The 22,861-nt window shown below is 38.0% G+C and overlaps 1 protein-coding gene across 2 annotated transcripts in view; it reads left to right on the top strand.

Annotated features, from left to right (window-relative positions):
- Positions 1 to 243: 243 nt before the first annotated feature.
- Rnf2 (ring finger protein 2) overlaps positions 244 to 22,861 on the top strand; it is a 40,588-nt gene continuing 17,970 nt past the window's right edge. Inside the window, exon 1 of one of the 2 annotated variants that reach the window (XM_005319692.4) lies at positions 244 to 383. Coding sequence is in view for 1 of the 2 variants with exons in the window: in XM_078022482.1 (XP_077878608.1) it covers positions 3,928 to 4,036 (109 nt within the window). In the remaining variant the exon portion in view is untranslated. Of the gene's footprint in view, positions 384 to 3,912; positions 4,037 to 22,861 lie in introns of those variants that run through there. The other variant, XM_078022482.1, reaches the window with a different exon arrangement.

Consider the following 22,861-nt stretch of genomic DNA (forward strand, 5'->3'; position numbering starts at 1 on the left):
CGGGGGCGGGGGGCGCGGGGGCGGGGCCTGGAGGCGGGGGCGGGGCGCCGGCCGGGGCGGGGCGCGGCTCCCAGGCCGTCCTGGCCAGCACGCGGCGGCGCCCCCTCCCCTCGCGCCGCGGGCCTCCCCGCGCCGTGCACGTCCCCGTCCCGCGCCTCCGCCTCCTCCCTCACTCGCTTCTTCCCGCCCTCCCCGTAGCGCCGGCCGAGCCGGCTTCCCCTCCGTCTCTCATGAATATTGAGCGGCCCCTGTTGTATTTCCCGAGCTCCATTGCGGAAGCCGAGGCTCGCCATATTGTGCGGCGGCGCCGGCGGCCGCGGCGGCTGATACCTGAGTCTCGCTCCGGCCGCGGCCAGCGGAGCCCCGGGCTGGGGTAGGAGCCGGTGAGTGGGGCGGGCGGCGAGGCGAAGGGCGCGGGAGCGGCGGGCTGGGACGCGCGTCCGCTCGGCCGGGTGCCGGCGCTTGACGGCGGCCCCGCGCCCGGAAGGGGGGGGTGTGTGTCCGCGGGGGCGTGAGGGGAGATGGCGCCGCCGCCCCCGGCCGTGCTGGCCGCGGGGATGGCGGGGGAGGCGGCTTCTCATTGTTCGCGTTTCTTCGAGAGTCCTGGGGAGGGGGTGAGCCCGCCGCGGAGGACCGGGTGGGCGAAGCGCCGGGGCTCCTGCTCTCGCGGCGAGCCCTCGCTCAGCGCGGCGGCCGGGCTGCGGCGCGGCCCCTGCCTCCGGGGGCGGGCGCCCAGCCTCCCTGCGGCCCCGCTCCCGAGGCGGGCGGAGTGGAATGCGGGTTTTTTCTTCGGGCTTTCCCCTCGCCTCCGCGGTCTTGTGTCTGCACCGTGGGGGTGGGGTAGGGGCACTTTGTGCAAACAACCCGTTTTCCCCCCCGGGGGCCCGGAGTCGGGGTTCTTGTGCTCCGGAGCTGCTCCGGGTCGGGGCTCCCTGTAGGCTGCGGGGAGACCCCGCCGGGCCCCACACATTCCTGGAGTGCCGCCCCCTGCTCCGGAATATCTGTTGCTGCTTTCCAAAGCCGCGAGCTTGCCCGGAGGAGCCGTGGGGGGAGGGGGTGTCTCGGGGTTTCTGATGGAAGCTTCGCGTTTTGAACCCTGTGGTTTCTGCTGAGATCCTGGGTACACTGTCGCCTGGGAGCTGTCGTCCTGGTTGTCAGGATCGTTTCCCTCCTGCCCAAGTCGCTTTCCAGCTCCCAGAGATGGTGTTAGTAAAATGGGTCTTTCAAACTTTTGAGGTTCATTCCGATTATTTGCCCACCAAGACCAATTCTAGGTTCATCTCCTTAAAACCCCTGTGGGCATCTTTTAGGAGGTCGTCGGAAGTTTTACCTGTGTGTCTTACGCTGTAAAGTGGCTTAAAAATGCCAGGTTTCTTTGAGGTGTTTGAAGAAAGGTTAAATATGCACCCAGCGTTTTAGGAATACGCTGTTATTTTGAAAATTAAAAATCAAGCCGTGGCTTCAATATTTTAAACTGAGTATTATATTTAAAACGAATGTATGAGCAATTTGCATTACATAATCTATTTTTGGTACCTCCAGAATTATCTAGTAGAATACTTACTGTAATTGGTAGATAATCCGATTTGAATTAGGTGTAATTGTTGAGTTTTTAAAATAATTTATATTGATATGTTAGATATAGGTTCTTAAAGTGAAACCCGATCCTTGGATTTATAAAGTATTTAAGTGGCAGTACTGTGACTCTTTGATATTCCTTTTTCTGCCTGAAATTTCTGATTGTCACAATCAACAGGTATCTTAAAATCTTGATTATGCACTTAATCAACTTTTTAAGTAAAATAATGGGTAGTTATATTAGACTTCCTTTTTCCAGTGATAGCACAGCAAATATGATCCCTTACTTTTTCTAAGGACTTCAGTTATTTCCCTCAGGTACCCTTGTGGAATCCACGCTTGAGATTAATTATAGATGAAAAATAAAATGGTGACTTTAAGAAGGAAAACTGCCTGAGTCAACCTACTTCGTTTGAATATTTGAAAAATAGGCTAAGGCTCCTCAAATGTGCCGCACAAAAAAATTTCAAATAAGAATCACTAACATATGTAGACAGTGCAGACATCAAATACTGGGAATTTTGAGTTTTTCTTTGCTTGTGTCAAAAACACTCAAAACGCCCAGGTTTGAGGGGATATAAATATGGACCAGGCCAGTACACGTGATTGGAATTTCATTTTTCTGTTCCTGACCTTCCGTTTGTCATCTCAGGTTTCTTTCTTTAATCTGATTTACTCATGATTTGTAATTCTGCAGTTTTTGGAATAAAGGTGTGATATGCCTAATGAATAATACACAACCAGATGTTTCAGTGACAGTTTAATTTCTGTGCATTAGTAAAAAGTGTAACTCCTTCCAGCAAGAGAAATGAGTTAACATTAAAATATACTTTATCAAAATTCGGCCAGTGTTTCTAGTGTAACTTAAAGCACTTCTTGAAATTCTGAGAAATTAAAAATTTACCTCTATTTGCTGTTTTTTAAAAAAGGACAGATACTTGTCGGATTATGTATACATTCTGCACACATACAAATCTACAAATGACTTTTAATTGGTGATGTTTGTTACATGCCCTGTGGAAGGCAGACATTGTTATCACACTGTCTGATTTCTTGTTTTTTTTTTTTTTTTAAATCTTAACTGTCAGTAACTTACTGACTCATTTTGCATTTAACTGAGAGGTATTTTTTGGTGTACAAAAGTACAGTACCAGTTTCCCAATCTATTCTCTACAGGTCTAAAGATCCTTACATGACCCTTCTACCTAATGTGTTCACTGAATCTTTTGGTATTTATTGCAGAGAGTTTGGTGGTTTTACATAGATATTCTTACTTTGGTAATAGGACCCTTGACATTTAAGTAGAAACTAACTTTACTTTGTTCATAGATGGGAGTTGGATGATGAGTTCCTGAATGTAGATGCTAAAAGGGTAGATGACTCACTATCCAGTTCTATACTATGTGGAGGAACTCCAGTAGAACTAGCCATGTTCTCAGTTTCTCTTTTGCCTTGTGGGTGTTGGGCTACTGAAGTGGACTTGTATGACTGTCCCTGTGGTGTGTCTTGTTGGATGCTCAGCAGTTACCTATGTTATCAAAAATTCATTGCTTAAAATTTGCATCTCCCATTTCATTTGGAGAGTGAATTAACAACCAGTTTGCTGCTTTGGCATGTCTGCCATTTGTCAGAATGTAAAAAATATTTATTAAATATAATAGTGAAAAAAGATTTTAAAAATTAACCTCATATTAAATTGCCTAATTTGGACATTTTTCAGTGAAATTTTAATGGCCAAGTGAAAAACATGGGCTCTCCTGCAAAGGTGCTTCTTTCTTTCATTTTTTCCCCCTCTTTCTATACTATAGAGCAAAATAGAATTCCACTAGTTGTATTTTATGATGATGTTACATTCCAAAGTCAACCTGTAAAATGGAAATCATACGTAGTGAAAAAAAAATTATGTTTGAGACCGGGAGTGTAGTTCATTGGTAGAGCTAATAGCATTCTCCAGCACAAAACAAAAAGAAAAATACTTGAGAATAGGAAGGCAGAATTTACCAGTAAGTTCAGCTTAGCTTTAATGTTGCAGGAAATTGCTGTTTCTTTCCTTGAACACTAGCTGAAATAGTTAGGAGCATGTTGAACAATAACAAAACAAATCTCCCCTCAAAACCTATTCTTTTTTGTGGCGGGGACATACCAGGGATTGAATTCAGGACACTTAACCACTGTGCCATATCCCCAGCCCTATTTTTTGTATTTTTATTTAGGGACGGTCTCGCTGAATTGCTTAGCACCTCACTGTTGCTGATGGTGGCTTTGAACCTCAGGATCCTCCTGTCTCAGTCTCCTGTGCCACCACTGTGCCTGGCCAAAACCCAGTCTTTTTAAAATACAAGAATCAGCATGGTCTCTCACCACACTATGAGAGGCACATGGGGACTGACAATACTGGGGCATAGAAGATCAACCTCATCTCACATTATCTCTAGGATATGTGTCATAGTAAAAGGAGGTATGTTGGTGTCCTTGGGCTAGCCTACATTATTTATAATATTTCTCACCCCCCTCAAAGCTGAATAAGAAACTACAAAGTAAATTAAATCACAAAAGTGTTTTTTTTATGCTTCAGCTTAAAGGAAGGTTCCAGGCTAACCTTTATAAGATGGATTTTATCTATAACCCCACGTTTTGTTTCCTCTTTAGTGAAGCAGCAAAATATCTGGAGGAGAGTAGTTAGAATCACTGTGTTTATTTTATTTTATTATTATTTTTTGGTACTGAGGATTGAACCCAGGGGTGCTCAACCACTGAGCCACATCCTCAGCCCTTTTTTATATTTTATTTAGAGACAGGGTCTTGCTGAGTTGCTAAGTGCCATGCTAAGTTGCTAAGGCTGACTTTGAACTTGCAATCCTCCTGCCTCAGCCTCCTGAGTTGCTGGGATTACAGGCCTGCACTCCACCACACCTGGCCTACTGTGTTTATTATGTATTGAAAAAACAGAAACTTGACTAAGAATAACAGAGGATTTAATGTAGGGGGGTTGATTAGATGGACATAAGAGCTAAAAGGGAACATTACACTAATAGGAACCTAAGACCCTCTGAGAAAGGTTCCATGGACCTGGTGCTGAATTTTTGGAAAGGTTAGCATTGTTCAGCTGTTAGTGACTATGAAGGCATGTGATATGGTTGGTTCTGGAAGTACCAAAAGAAGCTGGAGGCTAGAACCAGTTGCTGCTGCCAGAGCCAGGGACCGTCATTGCCACTGACAGGAGCTAGAAGAAAGTCCGAAATTCCTGTTTTCCAGTCTCCACTTGCTACCCTGGTTGGCAAAATCTGGCAGAAGAGATGGTAAAATATAGTTGCATTGTCTCAACCTAAGCATCATAAAGCACCTTAGAAGGGTAATTTAAGAGTTGAGAAATGAATAAATGACCTGCATAAATAGTGTTAAATGTAATAATTTAAATTTTTAACTCTGTCCTTAGTTTGATTTTCAAAAAAAAAATTTATTGATTATGTTCTGTGTGCCAGACTCTCTCACAAGGTTTTAGGAATAGAAAAATGAATTAAATTAGGTTTTTATTCTTAAGGAATTTAGTCTTAGTGGCCATGACAAATAAACTACTGTACAGTGTGTTAAATGCAATAACAGATGAGTGATGTGTTTTGGAAACCCAAAAGACATAGTAACCAATTTGCTTTTTCTGTTTCTAGCCAAATTAAATGACTAGTACAATTTCTTTTTTTTATCTATACATGATCAAATCTAACTTTATTCTTTTTTAAATTTTTTGGGGGTTACTGGGGTTTGAACCCAGGGGTGCTCAACCACTGAGCCACATCTCCAGCCCTTTTTATTTTTTACTTTGAAACAGGGCCTCACTAAGTTGATTAGGGCCTAGCTAAATTGCTGAGGCTGATTAGAACTTGCAGTCCTCCTGCCTCAGCCTCCCAGATCGATGGGATTACAGGTGTACTGAACAAGGAAAATAAAATCTTATAGACATTGTTTTTTTGCTTCTGGGGCCATTATAAATTGTTTGGGTGGTGGTATTTGACTTAATGAATATGAGTGAAAGGATAAAATAATCAGTTAAGTTCAACTGTGTAGCACTAGTAAATTATCTATTAAAGGGATGTTGGATTTCTGATCTGCTGAATTCCAGAGCAGTGATTTTGGCAGGGATTCCTTTTGATGATTGAATAAAATTCTCCTTTACCTCCTTTATTACTTAATTAATATTCTTTTTTTTTTTTTTAGAGAGAGTGAGAGAGGGGAGAGAGAGATAGAGAGAGAGAATTCTTAATATTTATTTTTTAGTTCTCGGTGGACACAACATCTTTGTTGGTATGTGGTGCTGAGGATCGAACCCGGGCCGCACGCATGCCAGGCGGGAGCGCTACCGCTTGAGCCACATCCCCAGCCCCCTTAATTAATATTCTAAAGATCTGTTTATGGGGGGGGCAGACAGAAATTTGTCTTCATTTTCCTAAAAATAAAACCATATACAGTTTTTTTCACATTTTTAAAGATTGTCCGCTCTATTTCCTCATTTCTGTATTGATTACACTATCTCCGTTAGCTATTGTGAAATGTGCAAATCTGCAGTACTTCATTTTGACTTCATTTTAGAAGTGTTCTGCTTGCTTTCCCCTACCATGTACATACCATATTGATTTAATTTAAAACCAACTAATGCTTCACTTTTAAAAAGACATATGCCTTCATGCCAGTAATTGCATTAAACCTTAAACCCTTACTATTTACACTATTTACTATATAGAGTCTAATTCAGTCTGGGATGGCTGTCTTGGAACCCAGCCAAATGTTTTATAGAAGGCTTTACTATATTACAGAAGGGGTAGTGTTTGTTGTATATAATAGAAAGGCTTTAGAATTGAAGGCAGGAGACTTGATTTCTAGGTCTGGTTTCACTGTTGACAATATTCTTGGCCTTTCTGAGTGTGTATACAGATTATTTGCTAAGATACTCAGTTAATGTAGGTAAAGGGGTTTTTGTAACAGCAAAGCACATTGTAAATGTAAGGGAGGCATATGAAGAAAGAAAGAGAAAGATCCCTTGATTCATGGCTTGGATCCTGGTGAGAGTTTTGTGTCTAATTTCAAGTTTTTGAGTTTCCATTTTGAGAAAATTGTTAGGGTGGAATGGGATGTGGGAGGAGTTATGAAATTACTATAACCCTAGCTTTTTAAGGTTGGCATGTCTCATTAGTTTCTTTTCCACAGGGTTAAGTATCTTGCTTATATCCTGAAATAGTACCTCAGATTTCATTACTTGTGTAGGAACAGAACTGCCACTTTGTAGATTATTTAAGTGACAAGGGCCTAAGGGAGTACAAAAACAGATGCTATGACTGTTTTGGCTGGAAATTACTCTTTTAAAAAAAGTTTTGGTTTATATGAGTTACATCAGTTTCAGAAAATCTCTGCTTTTAAAATGTATGCTTAGCAAGATTGAAAATTGTTATTTATTTAGTTTCAGTGAACTTTTTATCCTTCCTCAAAATATTTGGTTAACATTTGTGAAGAAAACAGCTCTTTGAGCGAAAATATGCTTTTTATAGCTATGAGATTATGTCCTAGGAATATTTCCTCACGTGACAGTGCAGTGACAGAAATGTATGTTGTTGGTATATGTTTATATACTGGTAGTTTATACTGTCCAAAATATTAAACTGGAATTTTGCTAATATTGTTATTATAATTATATAATAGTTATATAGCTATATTGAAATATAGGTCCCATTTGCCAGGTTGAGTTAGCCAGGGTTTAATTATTAATGCAATTTCTTTCCTTTTTTCCCTCCAGAAGTCTTTGACTTACTTATTCATTTGGTGCTGGGAGTTGAATTCAGGATCTCATTTCATGAAGCACATGTTCTACCATTGAGCTTCACCCTGAGCCCAACTCCAGCACATAGAAAAGGCTAATGTTACTTACATATAATATAGATAACATTATTAATGTCAGTTTAATTTGTTCTCAAATCTTTTGTGTAATCTGTTGAAATAATTGATTTAGGAAAAGTAAGACAACATTAGTGTCCCAGTGAGGAGAAAAAGCTTTTGAGGATAAATTATTCATCGTTCATTTCTTAAATGGATTATTTTTAGTTTTAATCTCTAGGATCAATATTTTAGTCCTTTCAGTAGTAGTTTAAGAGCTAAGAATGGGAGAAGGTTCATAAATTATAGTATTTTAATCAGATATCATTTCAGTTGTTGCTTAATCTTTTGTGTGTGTGTGTGTGTGTGTGTGTGTGTGTGTGTGGTAGTACTGAGGATTGAACCCAGGGCATTATGTAGGCTAGGCAAGGACTCTACCAATTGAGCTATATCCCTAGCCCTTGCTTAATTCATTTTTAAAAGGGTTTTTAGTTTTGTAAAATTTAAGAAGTAGGAAAAATAATCTGTGCTTTCAGTACTCAACTGCTCTTAATTTTGATGTATTTCCTTTTGAGAATAAATTTGGTTTTGTTCAAAACACAGTTTTAGGGGTTGGGGTTGTAGCTCAGTAGTAGAGCACTTGCCTAGCATGTATGAGGCCCTGGGTTAGATCCCCAGCACCACATAAAACTAAATAAACAAAATAAAGTATTGTGTCTATCTACAACTAAAAATATTTTTTTAAAAAGGAAAAACCACAGTTTTAACTGTATTTTATATGTAGATCTAAATTTGAGTGTTTAAAAAAGATCTAACATCGAAGATCATAAATATTTGTGTCATAGCTTGGTAATTTGTTTATTCATTTATTTTGTTACCAGGAATTGAATCCAGGAGTTCATAACCATTGAGAGACATTCCCAGCCCTTTTTATTTTTTATTTTGAGTCAAATTCTCACTGAGTTGTTTAGGGTTTCTCCAAGTTGCTGAGCCTGGCTTTGAATTTGTGATCCTTCTGTCTCAGCCTCCTAAGCTTTTTCATAAATTATAGTCTTTTAATCAGATATCATTTCAGTTGTTGCTTAATTCTTTTTTTTTTTTTTTTTTTTTGCCACTGCACCAGCTTTGGTACCGTTTCTAATGATTGCAAATTGTGGTTGGATATACCATAGTATGTTTAATCATTTCCTTGTGGTTGGATCATAAAGTTTCTCTTAGCTTACTACTTATGTTGATGATAGGGAGGTCCAGTGATCATTGTATCAGTGGGGTGAAAAAAGTACCTGTTACCTCCATAAATTTACCTTTCTTTTTTTTGGACTCAGGTACTCAACCACTGAGCCTACTTTGTATTTTATTTAGAAACACGGTCTCAATGAATTGCTGAGGCTGGCTTTGTACTCGTGACTCTCCAGCCTCAGCCTCCTGAGCCGCTGGAATTACAGGTGTGTTCCACCTAGCCTGGGTATAAGTTTACCTTTATTTATTTATTTTAAGAGAGAGTGAGACAGAGAGAGGGGAAGGGAGGGAGAGAGAGAGAGAACTTTCAACATTTATTTTTTAGTTTTTGGCGGACACAACATCTGTTTGTATGTGGTGCTGAGGATTGAACCCTGGCCACTCGCATGCCAGGCTAGCGTGCTACCTACTGCTTGAGCCACATCCCCAGCCCATAAGTTTACCTTTAAAGGATGAAATCTGTAACTCTTTGATGGCAGCAACTTGTGCAGTACAATTGAAGAGAAAACAAGGGATTAGAGAAGATAAACGGTTTCCCCATTTAGTCTTGGAAATTCTTTTTTACATAGTGTGGAACAGGTATTCTTGATCCCCGTAGATCTTGTTCTTGGTCCCCTCTGTGGATCCATGCATACTCTGAAATTGTTTGTACACATGTTTTTGTGTGTCCTTTTTTCCTCCAAGAAGTAATAAGAGTTTCTTACTTTTATCAGCTGTTTTTTTGACCTTTATTTAATTTTTTTTTTTTTTAATGTGCTGAGGATCAAACCCAGTGCAAGACAAGCACTCTACTACTGAGCCACAGCCCCAGCTCTCACCAGATTCTTAAAGAGAGTTAGGGTTAGGGTTAATTAAGAACCATGAACTTGTACAAATTTTGTTTAAAAATGGAGGCTGATTGAAAACTGTAAAAAGTTCCACAAACAATATCTGTTATATTGAATTAATATTAGTGTTCTTTTCCTTTTATTATCCAATAATGTAGAATCAGTTTTGCTTATGAGAGGATGGATTTTATTATTTTGTCTGTTTAAAAAAAAACATTAGGAAGGCATTATTACAATTTTTCTCTTTAACATTTATTGTTAGAATAACTCAGCATTAAGATTGTTAAGCCTGGGGCTGGGGATGTGGCTCAAGCGGTAGCGCTCGCCTGGAATGCGTGCGGCCCGGGTTCGATCCTCAGCACCACATACCAACAAAGATGTTGTATCCTCCGAGAACTAAAAATAAATATTTAAAAAAATTCTCTCTTTAAAAAAAAAAAAAAAAAAAGATTGTTAAGCCTGGGTGGGGGTATGACTCAGTGGTAGAGTGCTTGCTTAGTATGCTCCTAACCTCAGATTTGATCCACCAAAATAATAATAATAATAATAAAAGCCTAACTAATGGTTAATAAGTAGCTTTGCTCTTGTGGCATTTCATCATTTTGTGGCGGTCTTTACATTATTTCCAGAGCAACAGTTTTATTTTTTTTTTAAGTATATTATCTAAAACGTGCTCATTTTATACATGATGATATTTGGAACTGTATATTGACTTGCTCAAAGTCATGGTAATTTCCAGTAACATATGAACTGTGCTAAATTTTTGCAGCTTTTGTGATTGTGTTAATCTTAAAAGATAAATCTTTATAAAAGTCCCCCACTCCCTTCCTGTTCCAAGTACCTGATTTTGTTTTGGCCTTTAGAACTTCTGGAGGTACTTCTGGCAGAATTTCTTTTTTGATGCAATTTGCAGGAATTGAAAGATAAGGAAGGGTGGGTGGGTAGATAGGTGTGTATTTTATACAGAGACAGAGAGAGGGAGATTGATACAAAATTGATATGCTTTTGCAATTCCTTCAAATCACAAAATGAGAATTGAGATCTTCTGAATCCCCATCTGGTTGTTGATAGTCTCCATAATAATATTTTTTTGGGAGGGGGTGTCTATTTTGCAAATGAAAATTTACCCTATTTGAAAGAGATACCTGAAATAATTTCTTCACTCCTGCTCTTGTCTCTTGTTATATTAAAAATGTTTGTTGGGCTGGGGATATGGCTCAAGCGGTAGCGCGCTCGCCTAGCAAGCGTGCGGCCTGGGTTCGATCCTCAGCACCATATACAAACGAAGATGTTGTGTCCGCCAAGAACTAAGAAAAAATAAATAAATGTTAAAATTCTCTCTCTCTCTCTCTGTCCCCCTCTCTAAAAAAAAAAAAAAATGTTTGTTAAAGTCTGTGCTAATTGTAATGTGGTAACATAATAGTTGAAGTTGAAAGATGTAAGGGAACTCCCCTTTCAAAAAAAAAAAACACAAAAACTGAAAAACTCTTAACTCCAAGTTACCTTTTAGAATATAAGTTTTAGCAGTGGTGCAATGTTGCATGCTTGTAATCCCAGGGGCTTGGGAGGCTGAAGCAAGAGGATCTCGAGTTCTTAGCAAGCTTCCCCAAGAGTGAGGTGCTAAGCAACTCAGTGAGCCCCTGTCTCTAAATTAAATACAAAATAGGGCTAGGGATATGGCTCAGTGGTTGAGTGTCCCTGGTTCAATCTCTGGTACCCCCTTCCCACCCCCACTCCCCCAAAAAGTTTTACAGCTCTAATTGTAGCACAGATGCAAATGATTGGTATCATAATTTTGTAGGTATTTCTGGTCATTGCATATGGTATTAATAACTTTTCTTTGATGATTGAAATGAAAAAAAAATTGTGCTTATGGTAAACATACATATGAATGGTATTTTTATTATATAGTACCAATAATAATTGTGTGTTTAGTTTTGGTTAAGGGCATGACCTTAGTAAAACAGGCCTGTTTTTGAGTGTTGCCTCTAACATTTACATTGAGACCTTTAAGCAAATTGTTTGTATTTCGACTCTCTTTCCTTATTTGTTACATAAATATCTCATTAGTTATTAAACTAAATTTATTAAATGAAGCCAGTAATTTGGCATTTACTTCATAGGGTTGTTAGAATTAAACAGAATCTCAAACAAAGTGGTAAGCACTCTGTAACTATTACCTATTATCAGTGCATTATTTCTTTTTTTGGGGGGGTGGGTACCAGGATTGAACTCTGGGACACTGGACCACTGAGCCATATCCTCAGCCCTATTTTGTATTTTATTTAGATACAGGGTCTCACTGAGTTGTTTAGCACCTTGCAGGCTAGCTTTGAACTTTTGATGCTCCTGCCTCAGCCTCCTGAGCCACTGGGATTATAGATGTGCGCCACCATGCATGGAAATGCATGATTTCTTAGGACTAAGGTTAGTATGTTAAAGAGCATGAATTTTTTTTATCTCTAGAAATGAATTGCTTAGCTGCTTTATGAAAGGGTTATTTCAGTTGCTGTTTAAAGAGTTCGAAGGCCGGGCTGGGGTTGTAGCTCACACATGTGAGACACTGGGTTTGATCCACAGCACCACATAAAATAAGGATATTGTGTCCATCTGCAACTAAAAAAAAATTTTGAAAAGTGTGGGAGCCTCAGCTTTCATTCAAGTTCTGTCTTTCTTATCTTAATCTGATTATTAGGTTACTTTCTTACCACAGGTATAATTATTCAACTGATTGTGCCATTCCTAGAAAAGTATATTTTCAGTGGTATAGTGTATTTTATATTTTCAGTAGCTAAGGGAATGTTGCTGTGACTTACTTTCTGCATTGTTACATGGTCACTTGATGGACAGTATACACGGAATATACAAGGGATTTGTATATTCTGTATGTCAGAATTATTGACAACAGTGTAGAAAGGTGTACAGTGGGTTAATCTTATGTTTTATGGAGTTTTCACATACTTACCTACGTATTATATAGGCATAAAATATATGTATATGTATTCAAAGATACAGTTCTTTTTTTCATTCTTAAACAAGTTTGTTCCATAGAATATTTAGAGTTGTGAGTTTTTGAGGCTACCTATAAAGCCATACATTTACAAAAGAGGAAACTGAATTTGCAACTAAAGTTACTCGTCTTATTTCACCCTAAAATTAAGTACGACTTCTTTACAGTTGGTGTTTTGTAGAAATTTTGTGGCTATTCCTCTTCAGTTACCAATATTCTTACTATGAAATTGTCTCCATCTAGTGGCAGCAAATATATCACAAGGCTGAGTACAAACAAGGGAGAAAAATGCTAGGGAGAACTTATTAAGAGTTAAAAGATAGCATGCTAACTTGTTGATGAGAAGAGAGAACAATAAATATGTTGGAGTAACTTGCCAATTACATGGAATGGAAAAATTAGATTCCTGATCTCTTAAGTATGTATTTTTTTAAAAAATCTGAAAATATTAGAAATTGTAGGTAGATGTTTTATAATTTTAGAGTGTAGATGCCATGGAGAAAAAGTTAAAATACAAATAAGAAGTAAAAACAAAAGCCAGAAACTGGGGGGAAACACATTTAACAAACAAAAGTCATTTTCTTACAAACCTTTTAAAAAGCTAGGGTTGGGGTTGTGGCTCAATGGTAGAGTGCTTGCCTAGTATCTTCGAGGCCCTGGGTTCAATCCTCAACACCACATAAAAATAAATAAAATGAAAGTGTTGTGTCCAACTACAACTAAAATAAATAAATAAATAAAAGTTGATAAAAATGGATATAAGTCATTGAGAGACCAAAAAATGACCAATAAAGCTGTGAAAAGATAATCCCTTTCACGAATGATTAAGACTTGCAAATTAGGAAATGTCATTCCCACTTATCCAACTGGACAGGCTTTTTAAAAAATGTTGCTAATCCCTAATTTGTATAAATGTAAGTTAGTATAGCTATTTAGCAGTATTTGTCAGAGTAAAAAAAATATATATATCTGCCTTTTGATCCAATGATGGTACTTCTGGGAATTTGTCCCTAGCAATTTTTTTTTTTCCTGTAACTTCTTTTTGTCAAAGTTGATGTCAGCAAAACATACAGTAAACCATGGAATAAATGAATGCTGAGCCACATTTCAGTGAATGTTTCAGGAACTTCTAGTCATAGTTGGAAAAGTCAGAAATTTCTTAGGTCATTAGGACACTAATTTTTGTCTGATTTATAATTTTGGCTGCACATAAAAACTATTTGTCTGGCTTTTAAATTATACTGTGACATGAGAGATGTTAAATTCAGTTGACCTAAAATAGGACTTAGATATCAACATTGTTTAAAAGTTCTCCAGGTAATTTCTATATGCAACTAAAATTGAGAACTAGTTTTCTAGAGGAAGACTTTTTCCTGTGGGTGTGTTTAGTTTTCTTTTTGTGGAAGATGAGATTCCACTGGGCAAATAAACTAAAGTTCGTATTTTCCCTCACCTTCTTCCATTCTACTATTGGGTTTCTCCTGATAATTGGGGTTCACCTGTCCTATTAGTTTCCTATTATTGCCATAACAAATTAGTAACTTGGAAACAACACTGTTTTAGTTAGCTTTTTCCGCTGCTGTGACTAAAAGGACCTGACCAGAACAACAATGAAGGAGGAAAGGTTTATTTAGGGGTTCATGGTTTTTGAATTCCACTCCTCGGGCCGTTTCACACTAGGTGAGGTCGAACATCATGGCAAAGAATGTGGCAGAGGGAACAGCTCAAATGATAATCAGAAAGGGGGCGAGTTTATTCTCCAGATACAAAATGTATACCCTATAGCTATATGCCCCCTAGTGAGCCATTTCCTCTAGCCATACCCACCTGCCTGCAGCCACCATACAGTTAATCCCATCAGAGGATTATTTCACTGATTAGATTAAAATTGTGGCCCAGTCGTTTCTCCTCCAAACCTCCTTATGTTGTCTCACACATGTTTTTTGGGGGACACCTTACATCCATACCATAAGAAACATGAATTTATTCTGTTACTTTCTGACAGAAGTCCAAAATGGGTTTTATGAGTTTAAAGTTAAGGCGTTGGAAGGTCTGATTTTTTTTTTTTTTTTTTTTTGTGGAAGTCTAGGAGAGAATACCTTTCCTGTTCTAGCTTTTAGATGCTGCCTACACCTTTTGGCCTGTGGCCCCTCATCTGTCTCAAGGCAGCAACTTTGTGTTTTTGAGATTTCTCACTTTACTACCTCTACCTCCTTCATCACGTCTCCTTTTTTGACTGTACTCTGTCATCATATCACCTTGTCTGACTCATAAGGACCCTCGTAATTATATTGGGCCAAATCTAGATCATCCAGGATAAGTTTCTCACAATTCTTGGTTTAACCACATTGGCCCTGTAAATTCCTTATCCCGTGTAAAGTAACTTTCACAAACTTTGGGAATTAGGGCATGGATGTCTTGGGGGGCCATTATTCAATCTACTCTAGTTGAAGACTTAATTCTAAAGGAAGTTTAGAATTTATAAATGGGATATTTTACTGTATCTTAGATTGATAAAATATTATAATCCAAAATGAAATATACATTTTTATTAACCATAGTCATCTTGTGGTACAACAAAACACCAGAATTTTTTCTTCTTATTTAGCTGTAACATTGTAGCTAGGTAAGTTAACTTTTATTTCATGAATTATGATTAATGTTTATTATTATCCCTTGGAGCAGCCTGCCATTTCTCCTTTATTAGGAATGTATATTGGATAGGATAGGTTGGTTTGTCTTGTTTTTATTACAACAATCATAATAACCACATATTCTTCACAGAATTCTATTAAATATGTACTTTATATTTTATACTTTGGTGTTTTTTTTTTTTTTTTTTGTATTGTCTCAGAAGAGTTGTTGCAGGTTTAATGTAGGTTTTTTCCCTGCCAGATAGTATTGTCTTCCTTGAGGTAGGAAGGGGCCACAGGCCAAAAGATGTAGATATTCTCTAAAAGCTAGAAAATGAAAAGTATTCTTCCCTAGACCTCCTGAAGTATTACATTTTAGTCAGATACAGAGAGTCTGTAATTCAAAGTCTTTAAGGCTGTGTGTGTGTGTGTGTGTGTGTGTGTGTGTGTGTGTGTGTTTTCTTGGTGACCTACATGTACCTTATAGTCAAGAAGTCCAAAAAGGAATTCAGCTTTCCATTTCTTTCTAGAAAATGTTATACCACTTCCTTTTTTTCTTCTCTTTTGTGGTAGGGAGTACCAGGGATTGAACCCCTCAGGGGGTGCTTTACCACTGAACCACATCCCCAGCCCTTTTTTATTTTGAGACAGGGTCTTGCACAGTTACTTAGGGCCTTGCTAAGTTGCTGAGGCATCCTCCTGCCTCAGCCTCTCAAGCCACTCAGATATGAGGTGTGCACCATCACGCCTGGCATACGTTTTTATTTTATTATTGTGATAAAATATACATGACAAAGTTTGTCATATTTTCTGTAGTTTGGTGACATTAATTACATTAACTTTGTTGGATAGCTATCACCACTGTTCCTTTCTATGGAAATCATAATAACCACAGTGAAACTCTACTTATTAAATAGTAAGATCCTACTGCGTTCTTTCCCCAGCTTCTGCTAACCACTGTTCTGTTTTCTTTTCTTTCTTTTTAAATTTTTTGTAGTGGTAGATGGACAGCATGCCTTTGTTTATTTTTTGTATGCAGTGCTAAGGATCAAACCCAGTGCCTCTCACATGCTAGGCAAGTGTTTTGCCACTGAACCACAGCCCCAGCCCAACACTGTTCCATTTTCTGAGTGTTAACATGACTAGTTTAACCACCTCATGCAAATGCACTTATATAATCTTTGTCCTTTTATGTTGGTTATTGTGCTTAATATATAATTCTTTCCAGGTTTATGGTAATAGTGTGTATGAGAGTTCCATTCTTTTTTGAGGCAGGGCAATATGTCACTATACATATGTGTGTGTGTGTGTGTGTGTGTGTGTACACACACTCATATACATATGTGTGTGTATATACACACATACACACACTGTATTTTGTTTATCCATTCTTCTATCAGTGGACATTATTTTGATTACTTGAGCATTATTTTCATTACTTGAAAGTAATGAAAGACTAAGTAAATGGGAATACATCCTATGTGCATAGGCTAGAAGATTTAATATGAAGATGAGAATAGTACTCAAAGTAATCTACAGATACAATGTAATCCTAATGAAAATCCCAGTGCTTGTGTCTTGAAATCTAGAGATCGGAGTCCTCTAGCTTTATTCTTCTATTTCAGGATTATTCTGGCTATTTGGAGTCCTTTGAGAGTTTGTAAGAATTTTTAGGATGAGTTTTTCATTATTTTTTGGGTTGGGGATACCAGACAGGCAAAACACAGGCACTGGGATTTTCATTAGGATTACATTGTATCTGTAGATTACTTTGAGTACTATTCTCATCTTCATATTAAATCGTCTAGCCTATGCACATAGGATGTATTCCCATTTACTTAGTCTTTCATTACTTTCAGGAGTGTTTTGTAATTTTCAGTGTACAGACTTTATTTTGCCTCCTTTGGTTAAGTAATTTAAGTACGGTCACACACCAGTTAACATTGGGAACATTACTGAGAAATGAGTTGGCAGGAGTTGTCATCACCATGTGAATATCATAGAGTGTACTTACACAAAGTAAAGTGGCTACGATGTCACTAGGTGGTATAGTCTTGTGGGACCACCAGTGTATATATAGTCTGTCATTTACTGGAATATGGTTATGTGATGCATATTCTATTATTATTTTTTGTTATTGTAAATGGGATTTTTTATTAATTTCTTCTTTAGATTGTTCATTGTTAGTGAACAGAAATGCAGCTGATTTTTGTGTGCCTCCCCTTCAACTTGGATAAATTCTTTCATTTTTTTTTACTTTCCCTTTCCTCCCATTCTGATTAGAATATTCACTAATATGTATGTATGTAGTAAAAATACCATTTCTTGTTGTACTGTCTTATTTTCTGTCAACAACATCTCTGCAGCCACAAGTTTGGGAGCACTTCTTTCTTATTTTCTATATTCCTTGTATCAAAATACAAGTAAGTATTTTTGAGCCCTGCCTTCCTAATTCATCCTATTAATAGTTTTTTGTTTGTTTGTTTGTTTTGTTTTTTTTAACTCAGGATTTAACCCAGGGGAACTTTACCACTGAGCTACATCTCCAGCCCATTTTATTTTGAGACAAGGTCTTTCTCGATTGCTGAGGCTGGCCTTAAACTTGTGGTCCTCCTGCCTCACCCTCCCAGATTGCTGGGATTATAGGCATGTGCCACTGCTTCTGGCATCATTATTAACAGTTATAATCTATTCTCCACTCTGGCCAGAGGTGACTGCTCTGTCTAAATGCAAATCTGACTTTGTTGTTCTGTGGATCTTTCCTGACACATTTCTATGGCATATTAGGTCTCCCTGATATAATCCACAGTTCAGTGATTCAGCCTTACCCCAAGCTACTCCCTAACGCCCTCATTTGACTCATTTCATAGTAAACTGATTGGAGTTTCCTGAACACACCATGCTGAGTTCTGCCTTTGCTTATTACTTGTTATATTCGTCCTTCTGGGCAGCTTTTCTTTCCTCACTTGATTAACCCTTCAGTTGCTCCTCTAAGAGAGGAGTCCCTTTCTCTAGGAAACCTGTTTTAATTTCTGCTCCCCCAGTTGACTTTTTTGTTGCTCTTGTAACATTTATCAAATTGTATTGAAAACGTGTATGTTTAGGGACTGTCCTTTCCCTTAAGCCAGTAAGGTCTTGGAGGTTTTCATAAGTCTGTTAGCTTCCAATATGGATAGGCAAAGGGACAGAAGGAAAATAAGACTCCTGCTAATATAACTGTGTTAACCAGTATTAGACCTTAATAGGTATGTTCTGAAACCTTAAGGGAAGACTAAATTTGGACTACTGCAAAAGTACCTGTATGTGTGTAAAAGGGTACCTCGTTGGAAGAGATAAAATGGTGTTAGGAGAAATATGTTAAAAGGACACAGATCACACTAAATAATCTAGGTCTGCATTTTAAGCTAAGCCTTAAAAGTCTTACAGCATTTATTTTTCTTGTAACAATAACTTTATAATCTAGAAAACATTAAATTTATTACTCAAAAACTTAATTAAACTCAAAAACTTAATTAAAACTGAATAATGAGGATTTGTAAAATCACCTTTAAATGGTTCCTGTTCTGTGTTCCTGGTACTGTATTCCACAGTGTGGGAAAGATATATAATCCAATTAGGAATTGATTATATTACCTTTTTAAATAAAGAAGCTATTAGCTTGCCAAAACTAATTTAGATGAGTATTCCAGATGTTCAGTATAATGGCGCTTTTTTAATAAGGAAATAACTATTTGTGTTTTTAGAAGTTTACAGAAATTAGTGTCTGTCTTACAGCTGTAGTTTTAGATTAAAATGCTGAAAGTGGTATTTATGAGGTAATAGTCACTGCAGGCAATGTTATGATAGCAGTTGGATTGCTTACTCAGAATTTTTTATAGCTCCCTGATTTGCCTAGTCTTGAGTTCATTTCTAAAATCTAACACCTGTGTTCTGTAAGCAAGCAATGTTTTAACTAAGGAAGAATTTGCTTATTCAAGACATAGAAACTACTGGCCCATGGCATATACCTGTAATCCCAGCTAGCTATTTGGAAGGCTGAGGCAGGAAGATTGCCAAATTCAAGACCAATTTAGTGATATCCGACTAGAAAAACAAAGCCAAGACTGGGAATATAGCTTAGTGGTAGAAGTACTCCTGGATTCAATCCTCAGTATTGCCAAAAATAAAAAATAGAAACTTTTTAGTTTTCTTTGTTTATTAGTAATTAGAGAAGCATATCTCTAATGAAGAAAAATGCTCCCTAGGAAAATGGGATAATCTAAGTAATTTAGAAGTGATTATATTTTCTGATATTTATTTCACGGTGTAAAAACAAATTAAGGAAACTAATCACATACAGGATAAAGATTTTAGTATTGTCTGTGGAGAACTGGTTGTATTCATTGGTATGTTATAGTTATGTTTGTCAAATGTGGTAAGTTGATAAATGAAACCTTGAAGACAACCACATTACAATCCCTGGAACCCAGAAAAAGGGACTTTTCATAAGTAATTAAATTAATGATTTTGAAATGCTATTATTCTGGATTACCTGTGTGGACTCTGAATGTCAGTGCATATGTCCTTATATCATTGCAAATATCCATATGCTGCTGGATGTTGTGTTGCATGCCTGTAATCCCAGTGACTCACAGAAGCTGAGGAAGAGGATCTCAAGTTCAAGATGATACTCAGCAATTTAGTGAGGCCCTAAAAAAACTTAGTGAGATCCTGTCTCAATAAATAAATAGGGCTGGGGTTGTGGTTCAGTGGTAGAGCGCTCGCCTCGCATGTGTGAGACCCTGGGTTCCATCCTCAGCACCACATGAGAATAAATAAACAAAATAAAGATATTGTGTCCGTGTATAACTAAATATATATAAAAATACAAAGAGTTAGGGATGTGACTCAGTGCCTCTGGATTCACTCCCTAGTACAAGAACAAAACAAACCAGGAAGGGTGCTGGTGGGGAATGTTGGCCAAATTATACTTTTTTATATAGTGTGCATAACGAACAGTGAACACCATTATGTATAACTATAATACACCAATAAAAATTGTGGGGGAAGGGCTGGGGATATAGCTCAGTTGGTAGAATGCTTGCTCACATGCACAAGGTCCTGGGTTCAATCCCTAGCACCACCACCCCACCCCCCACCAAAAAAATGTGGGGGAAAAAAAGAGGAAGGAGGCAAAGGGAAATTACAGTCAAAAAAGAGGAGGCAGTATGACTTCAGAAGCAAACACTGGAATGATGTGGCCATATGCCAAAAAATGCACTTACCCCAAGCTGAAAAGAGCTAAGGAACAGATTCTCCCTTAGAGCTTCTGGAGGAAGGTGACACTGCCAACACTTTGATCTTGGCCCAGTGAAAACTGAATTCGAATTTCTTATCTCTAGACCTGTAAGAGAATAAAGTACTATTGATTTAAAGCACCAAATTTGTGGTAATTTGTTACAGCAGCCATAGAAAACTGATGTAGCAATCATTCTTCAGAGTGTAATAGACTTTTCTAAATAACCCTGTTCACCTAAGTTCCTTCCTTTTCAAGGGTTATAATTTATAGCTTACTCATATTGGACTACAGTTTTATTTTAGATGCTCTGAATATACCAGGCAATTTTTATGATTAAAGCAGCTGGTAAACCTTTTTAGGCACAGAACTCATGATAATTTAGCTCAAAATAAGTTAAATTTTATTTTAAAGTTCCTTTTTTTGAGAAAAATGTTTCATCTAATCTGGAAGTTCCTTGGAGGCTGCCTATTCCTTCAACTACTCTGGTAAGAGTAGTTCAGACTCCTAAAATTTTACAATAGACATGTCATCTCTTTTTTCCTGCCCATCTGGTATTTAACATGTGTTTTATCTTCTACCTGTGCTATTGAAAATATTCACTTGAGACTCTCATCCAAGAATTGAGGTGTCAGTTCATAGTAACCCAACATATGCCATAGTCTGTCACTTGAGACTGGTTTATTGAAAGTCTGACCAAAGAACAAAGGCCATGTATTCTCTGCTCTTGTCCTTTAGGCAGCAGTGTTATCTTCCTCTCCTCAAAGATAGTGTGTGTTTGGGGGAGGAGGGATAATTCAAGAAACATTTTATAAAGAATCCACAATTTTCTTATGAAATATAACCCAGAAACATCTCTGTTCAATAAATATTCTTTCCCATTGGGCTTGGGCTGGAGCTCTGTGGTAGAGCACCCACCTTGCACGCTGAGGCACTGGGTTCGATCCTCGGCACCACATAAAAAAATCTATAATTAAAAAAAATCATTCTCTCCCCCTAATCTTCTAGGAATCTTTGGTATACAGGTTATTAACAGGCAACTGACAAATCTGTATTGACAATTTTTGTTATAATTCTTGAATGAGTCATTTAGAATCTGCCTACTCATTGCCTTTCTGTAATATGAGGTATATAACCAAAGCTTCTAGTTCTTAACTTCCAGTATTTTCTTCTCAAAAAAAAAAAAAGTACTCTTTGAAAGGATTAATGTAAAATCCTTTTTTTTTGTTTTTGTTTTTAAAGAGAGAGAGAATTTTAATTAATTATCGGTGGACACAGCATCTTTATCTATATGTGGTGCTGAGGATCGAACCCGGGCCTCACGCATGCCAGGCGAGCGCGCTACCGCTTGAGCCACATCCCCAGCCCTCAAGGCTTGTTATTTGAAGGACAATTTCTTTGCTCAAAAATACCTGATCATAGAGAAACATAAAAATATGTTCATTGTTAAATCTTTGTTTTCTTTTACACCTGTCCTCCTTTTAGTACCAAAGTTTTTATTTGAAGGCATTGTACAATTACAATGTAAATTTAAGCGGATGTTTTGGTGCAACATGTAGAAAGGTTAAGGCAACCCTAACATGCTGCAGGTTTGTCTCACATCTTTGGTAGATTTCACCTCCTTATTCAGGTAATGCATCTCATTGAAGTCATACGTCATTTTTTTCCGTGACAAGTTTGCAAGGGTCTAGTAATAATTGATGCATTTTTTTTCTAAGTGTAATACACACTCCATTGTGTTCAGCCTCTTCTCCTAGTCATTGTGATTTGGTTTCTTGATATTCTGCAGGAGTATGATGGTGAGTCTAGGTTGTCAGGTTGACTGGATTGAGAGGAAACACCTTTACCCCCATTTCTTCTCCTTCCCACTCACCATGAGGAGAGCAACTTCGTTCCGCCATATTCTTTTGCCATGATGTTTTGACTTCACCACAGGTTTATAGTAGTGGAGCCTGCTAATCATGGAGGGAAACTGTTAAAACAGCCAATAAAAATCTTTCTTCCTGAAGGTGATTTTCTCAAGGAGTTTAGGCAACTTCATCATTTTCTCAGCATACCTCTTATAGATTGGTGAAGGAAATGTTTGGCAAAGTTCTTCAAAGCTACATCTTTGCACTGTCAAAGCAGTAAGGTGGACAGAGCTCTAGGTTGATATGGCACTTGATGGCAGCCTTTGTATTTGGTGCATGTGGGATGAAGATGCAGTTCTTGTGGCAGGCACCTGAGAGGTGATGGCATTGAAACTGTACATACCGGATTCTGACCAAAAACTGTTAAAGCAGAAAACCAAAGCAAGACACTTTAACTCCTGTGTTAATGTGACTTTTTTCACCTTGGAAATGTAAAATGTTAAGGAAGCCTATTTGAGCTCCTTTAGTCACTTTTATTTTTTTTAAGCAAAATACGTATTGAATAACTGCTATGTACCAGGTACATTAAA

The sequence above is a fragment of the Ictidomys tridecemlineatus genome, chromosome 10 (assembly GCF_052094955.1).
Source record: "Ictidomys tridecemlineatus isolate mIctTri1 chromosome 10, mIctTri1.hap1, whole genome shotgun sequence".
Lineage (NCBI taxonomy): Eukaryota > Metazoa > Chordata > Mammalia > Rodentia > Sciuridae > Ictidomys > Ictidomys tridecemlineatus.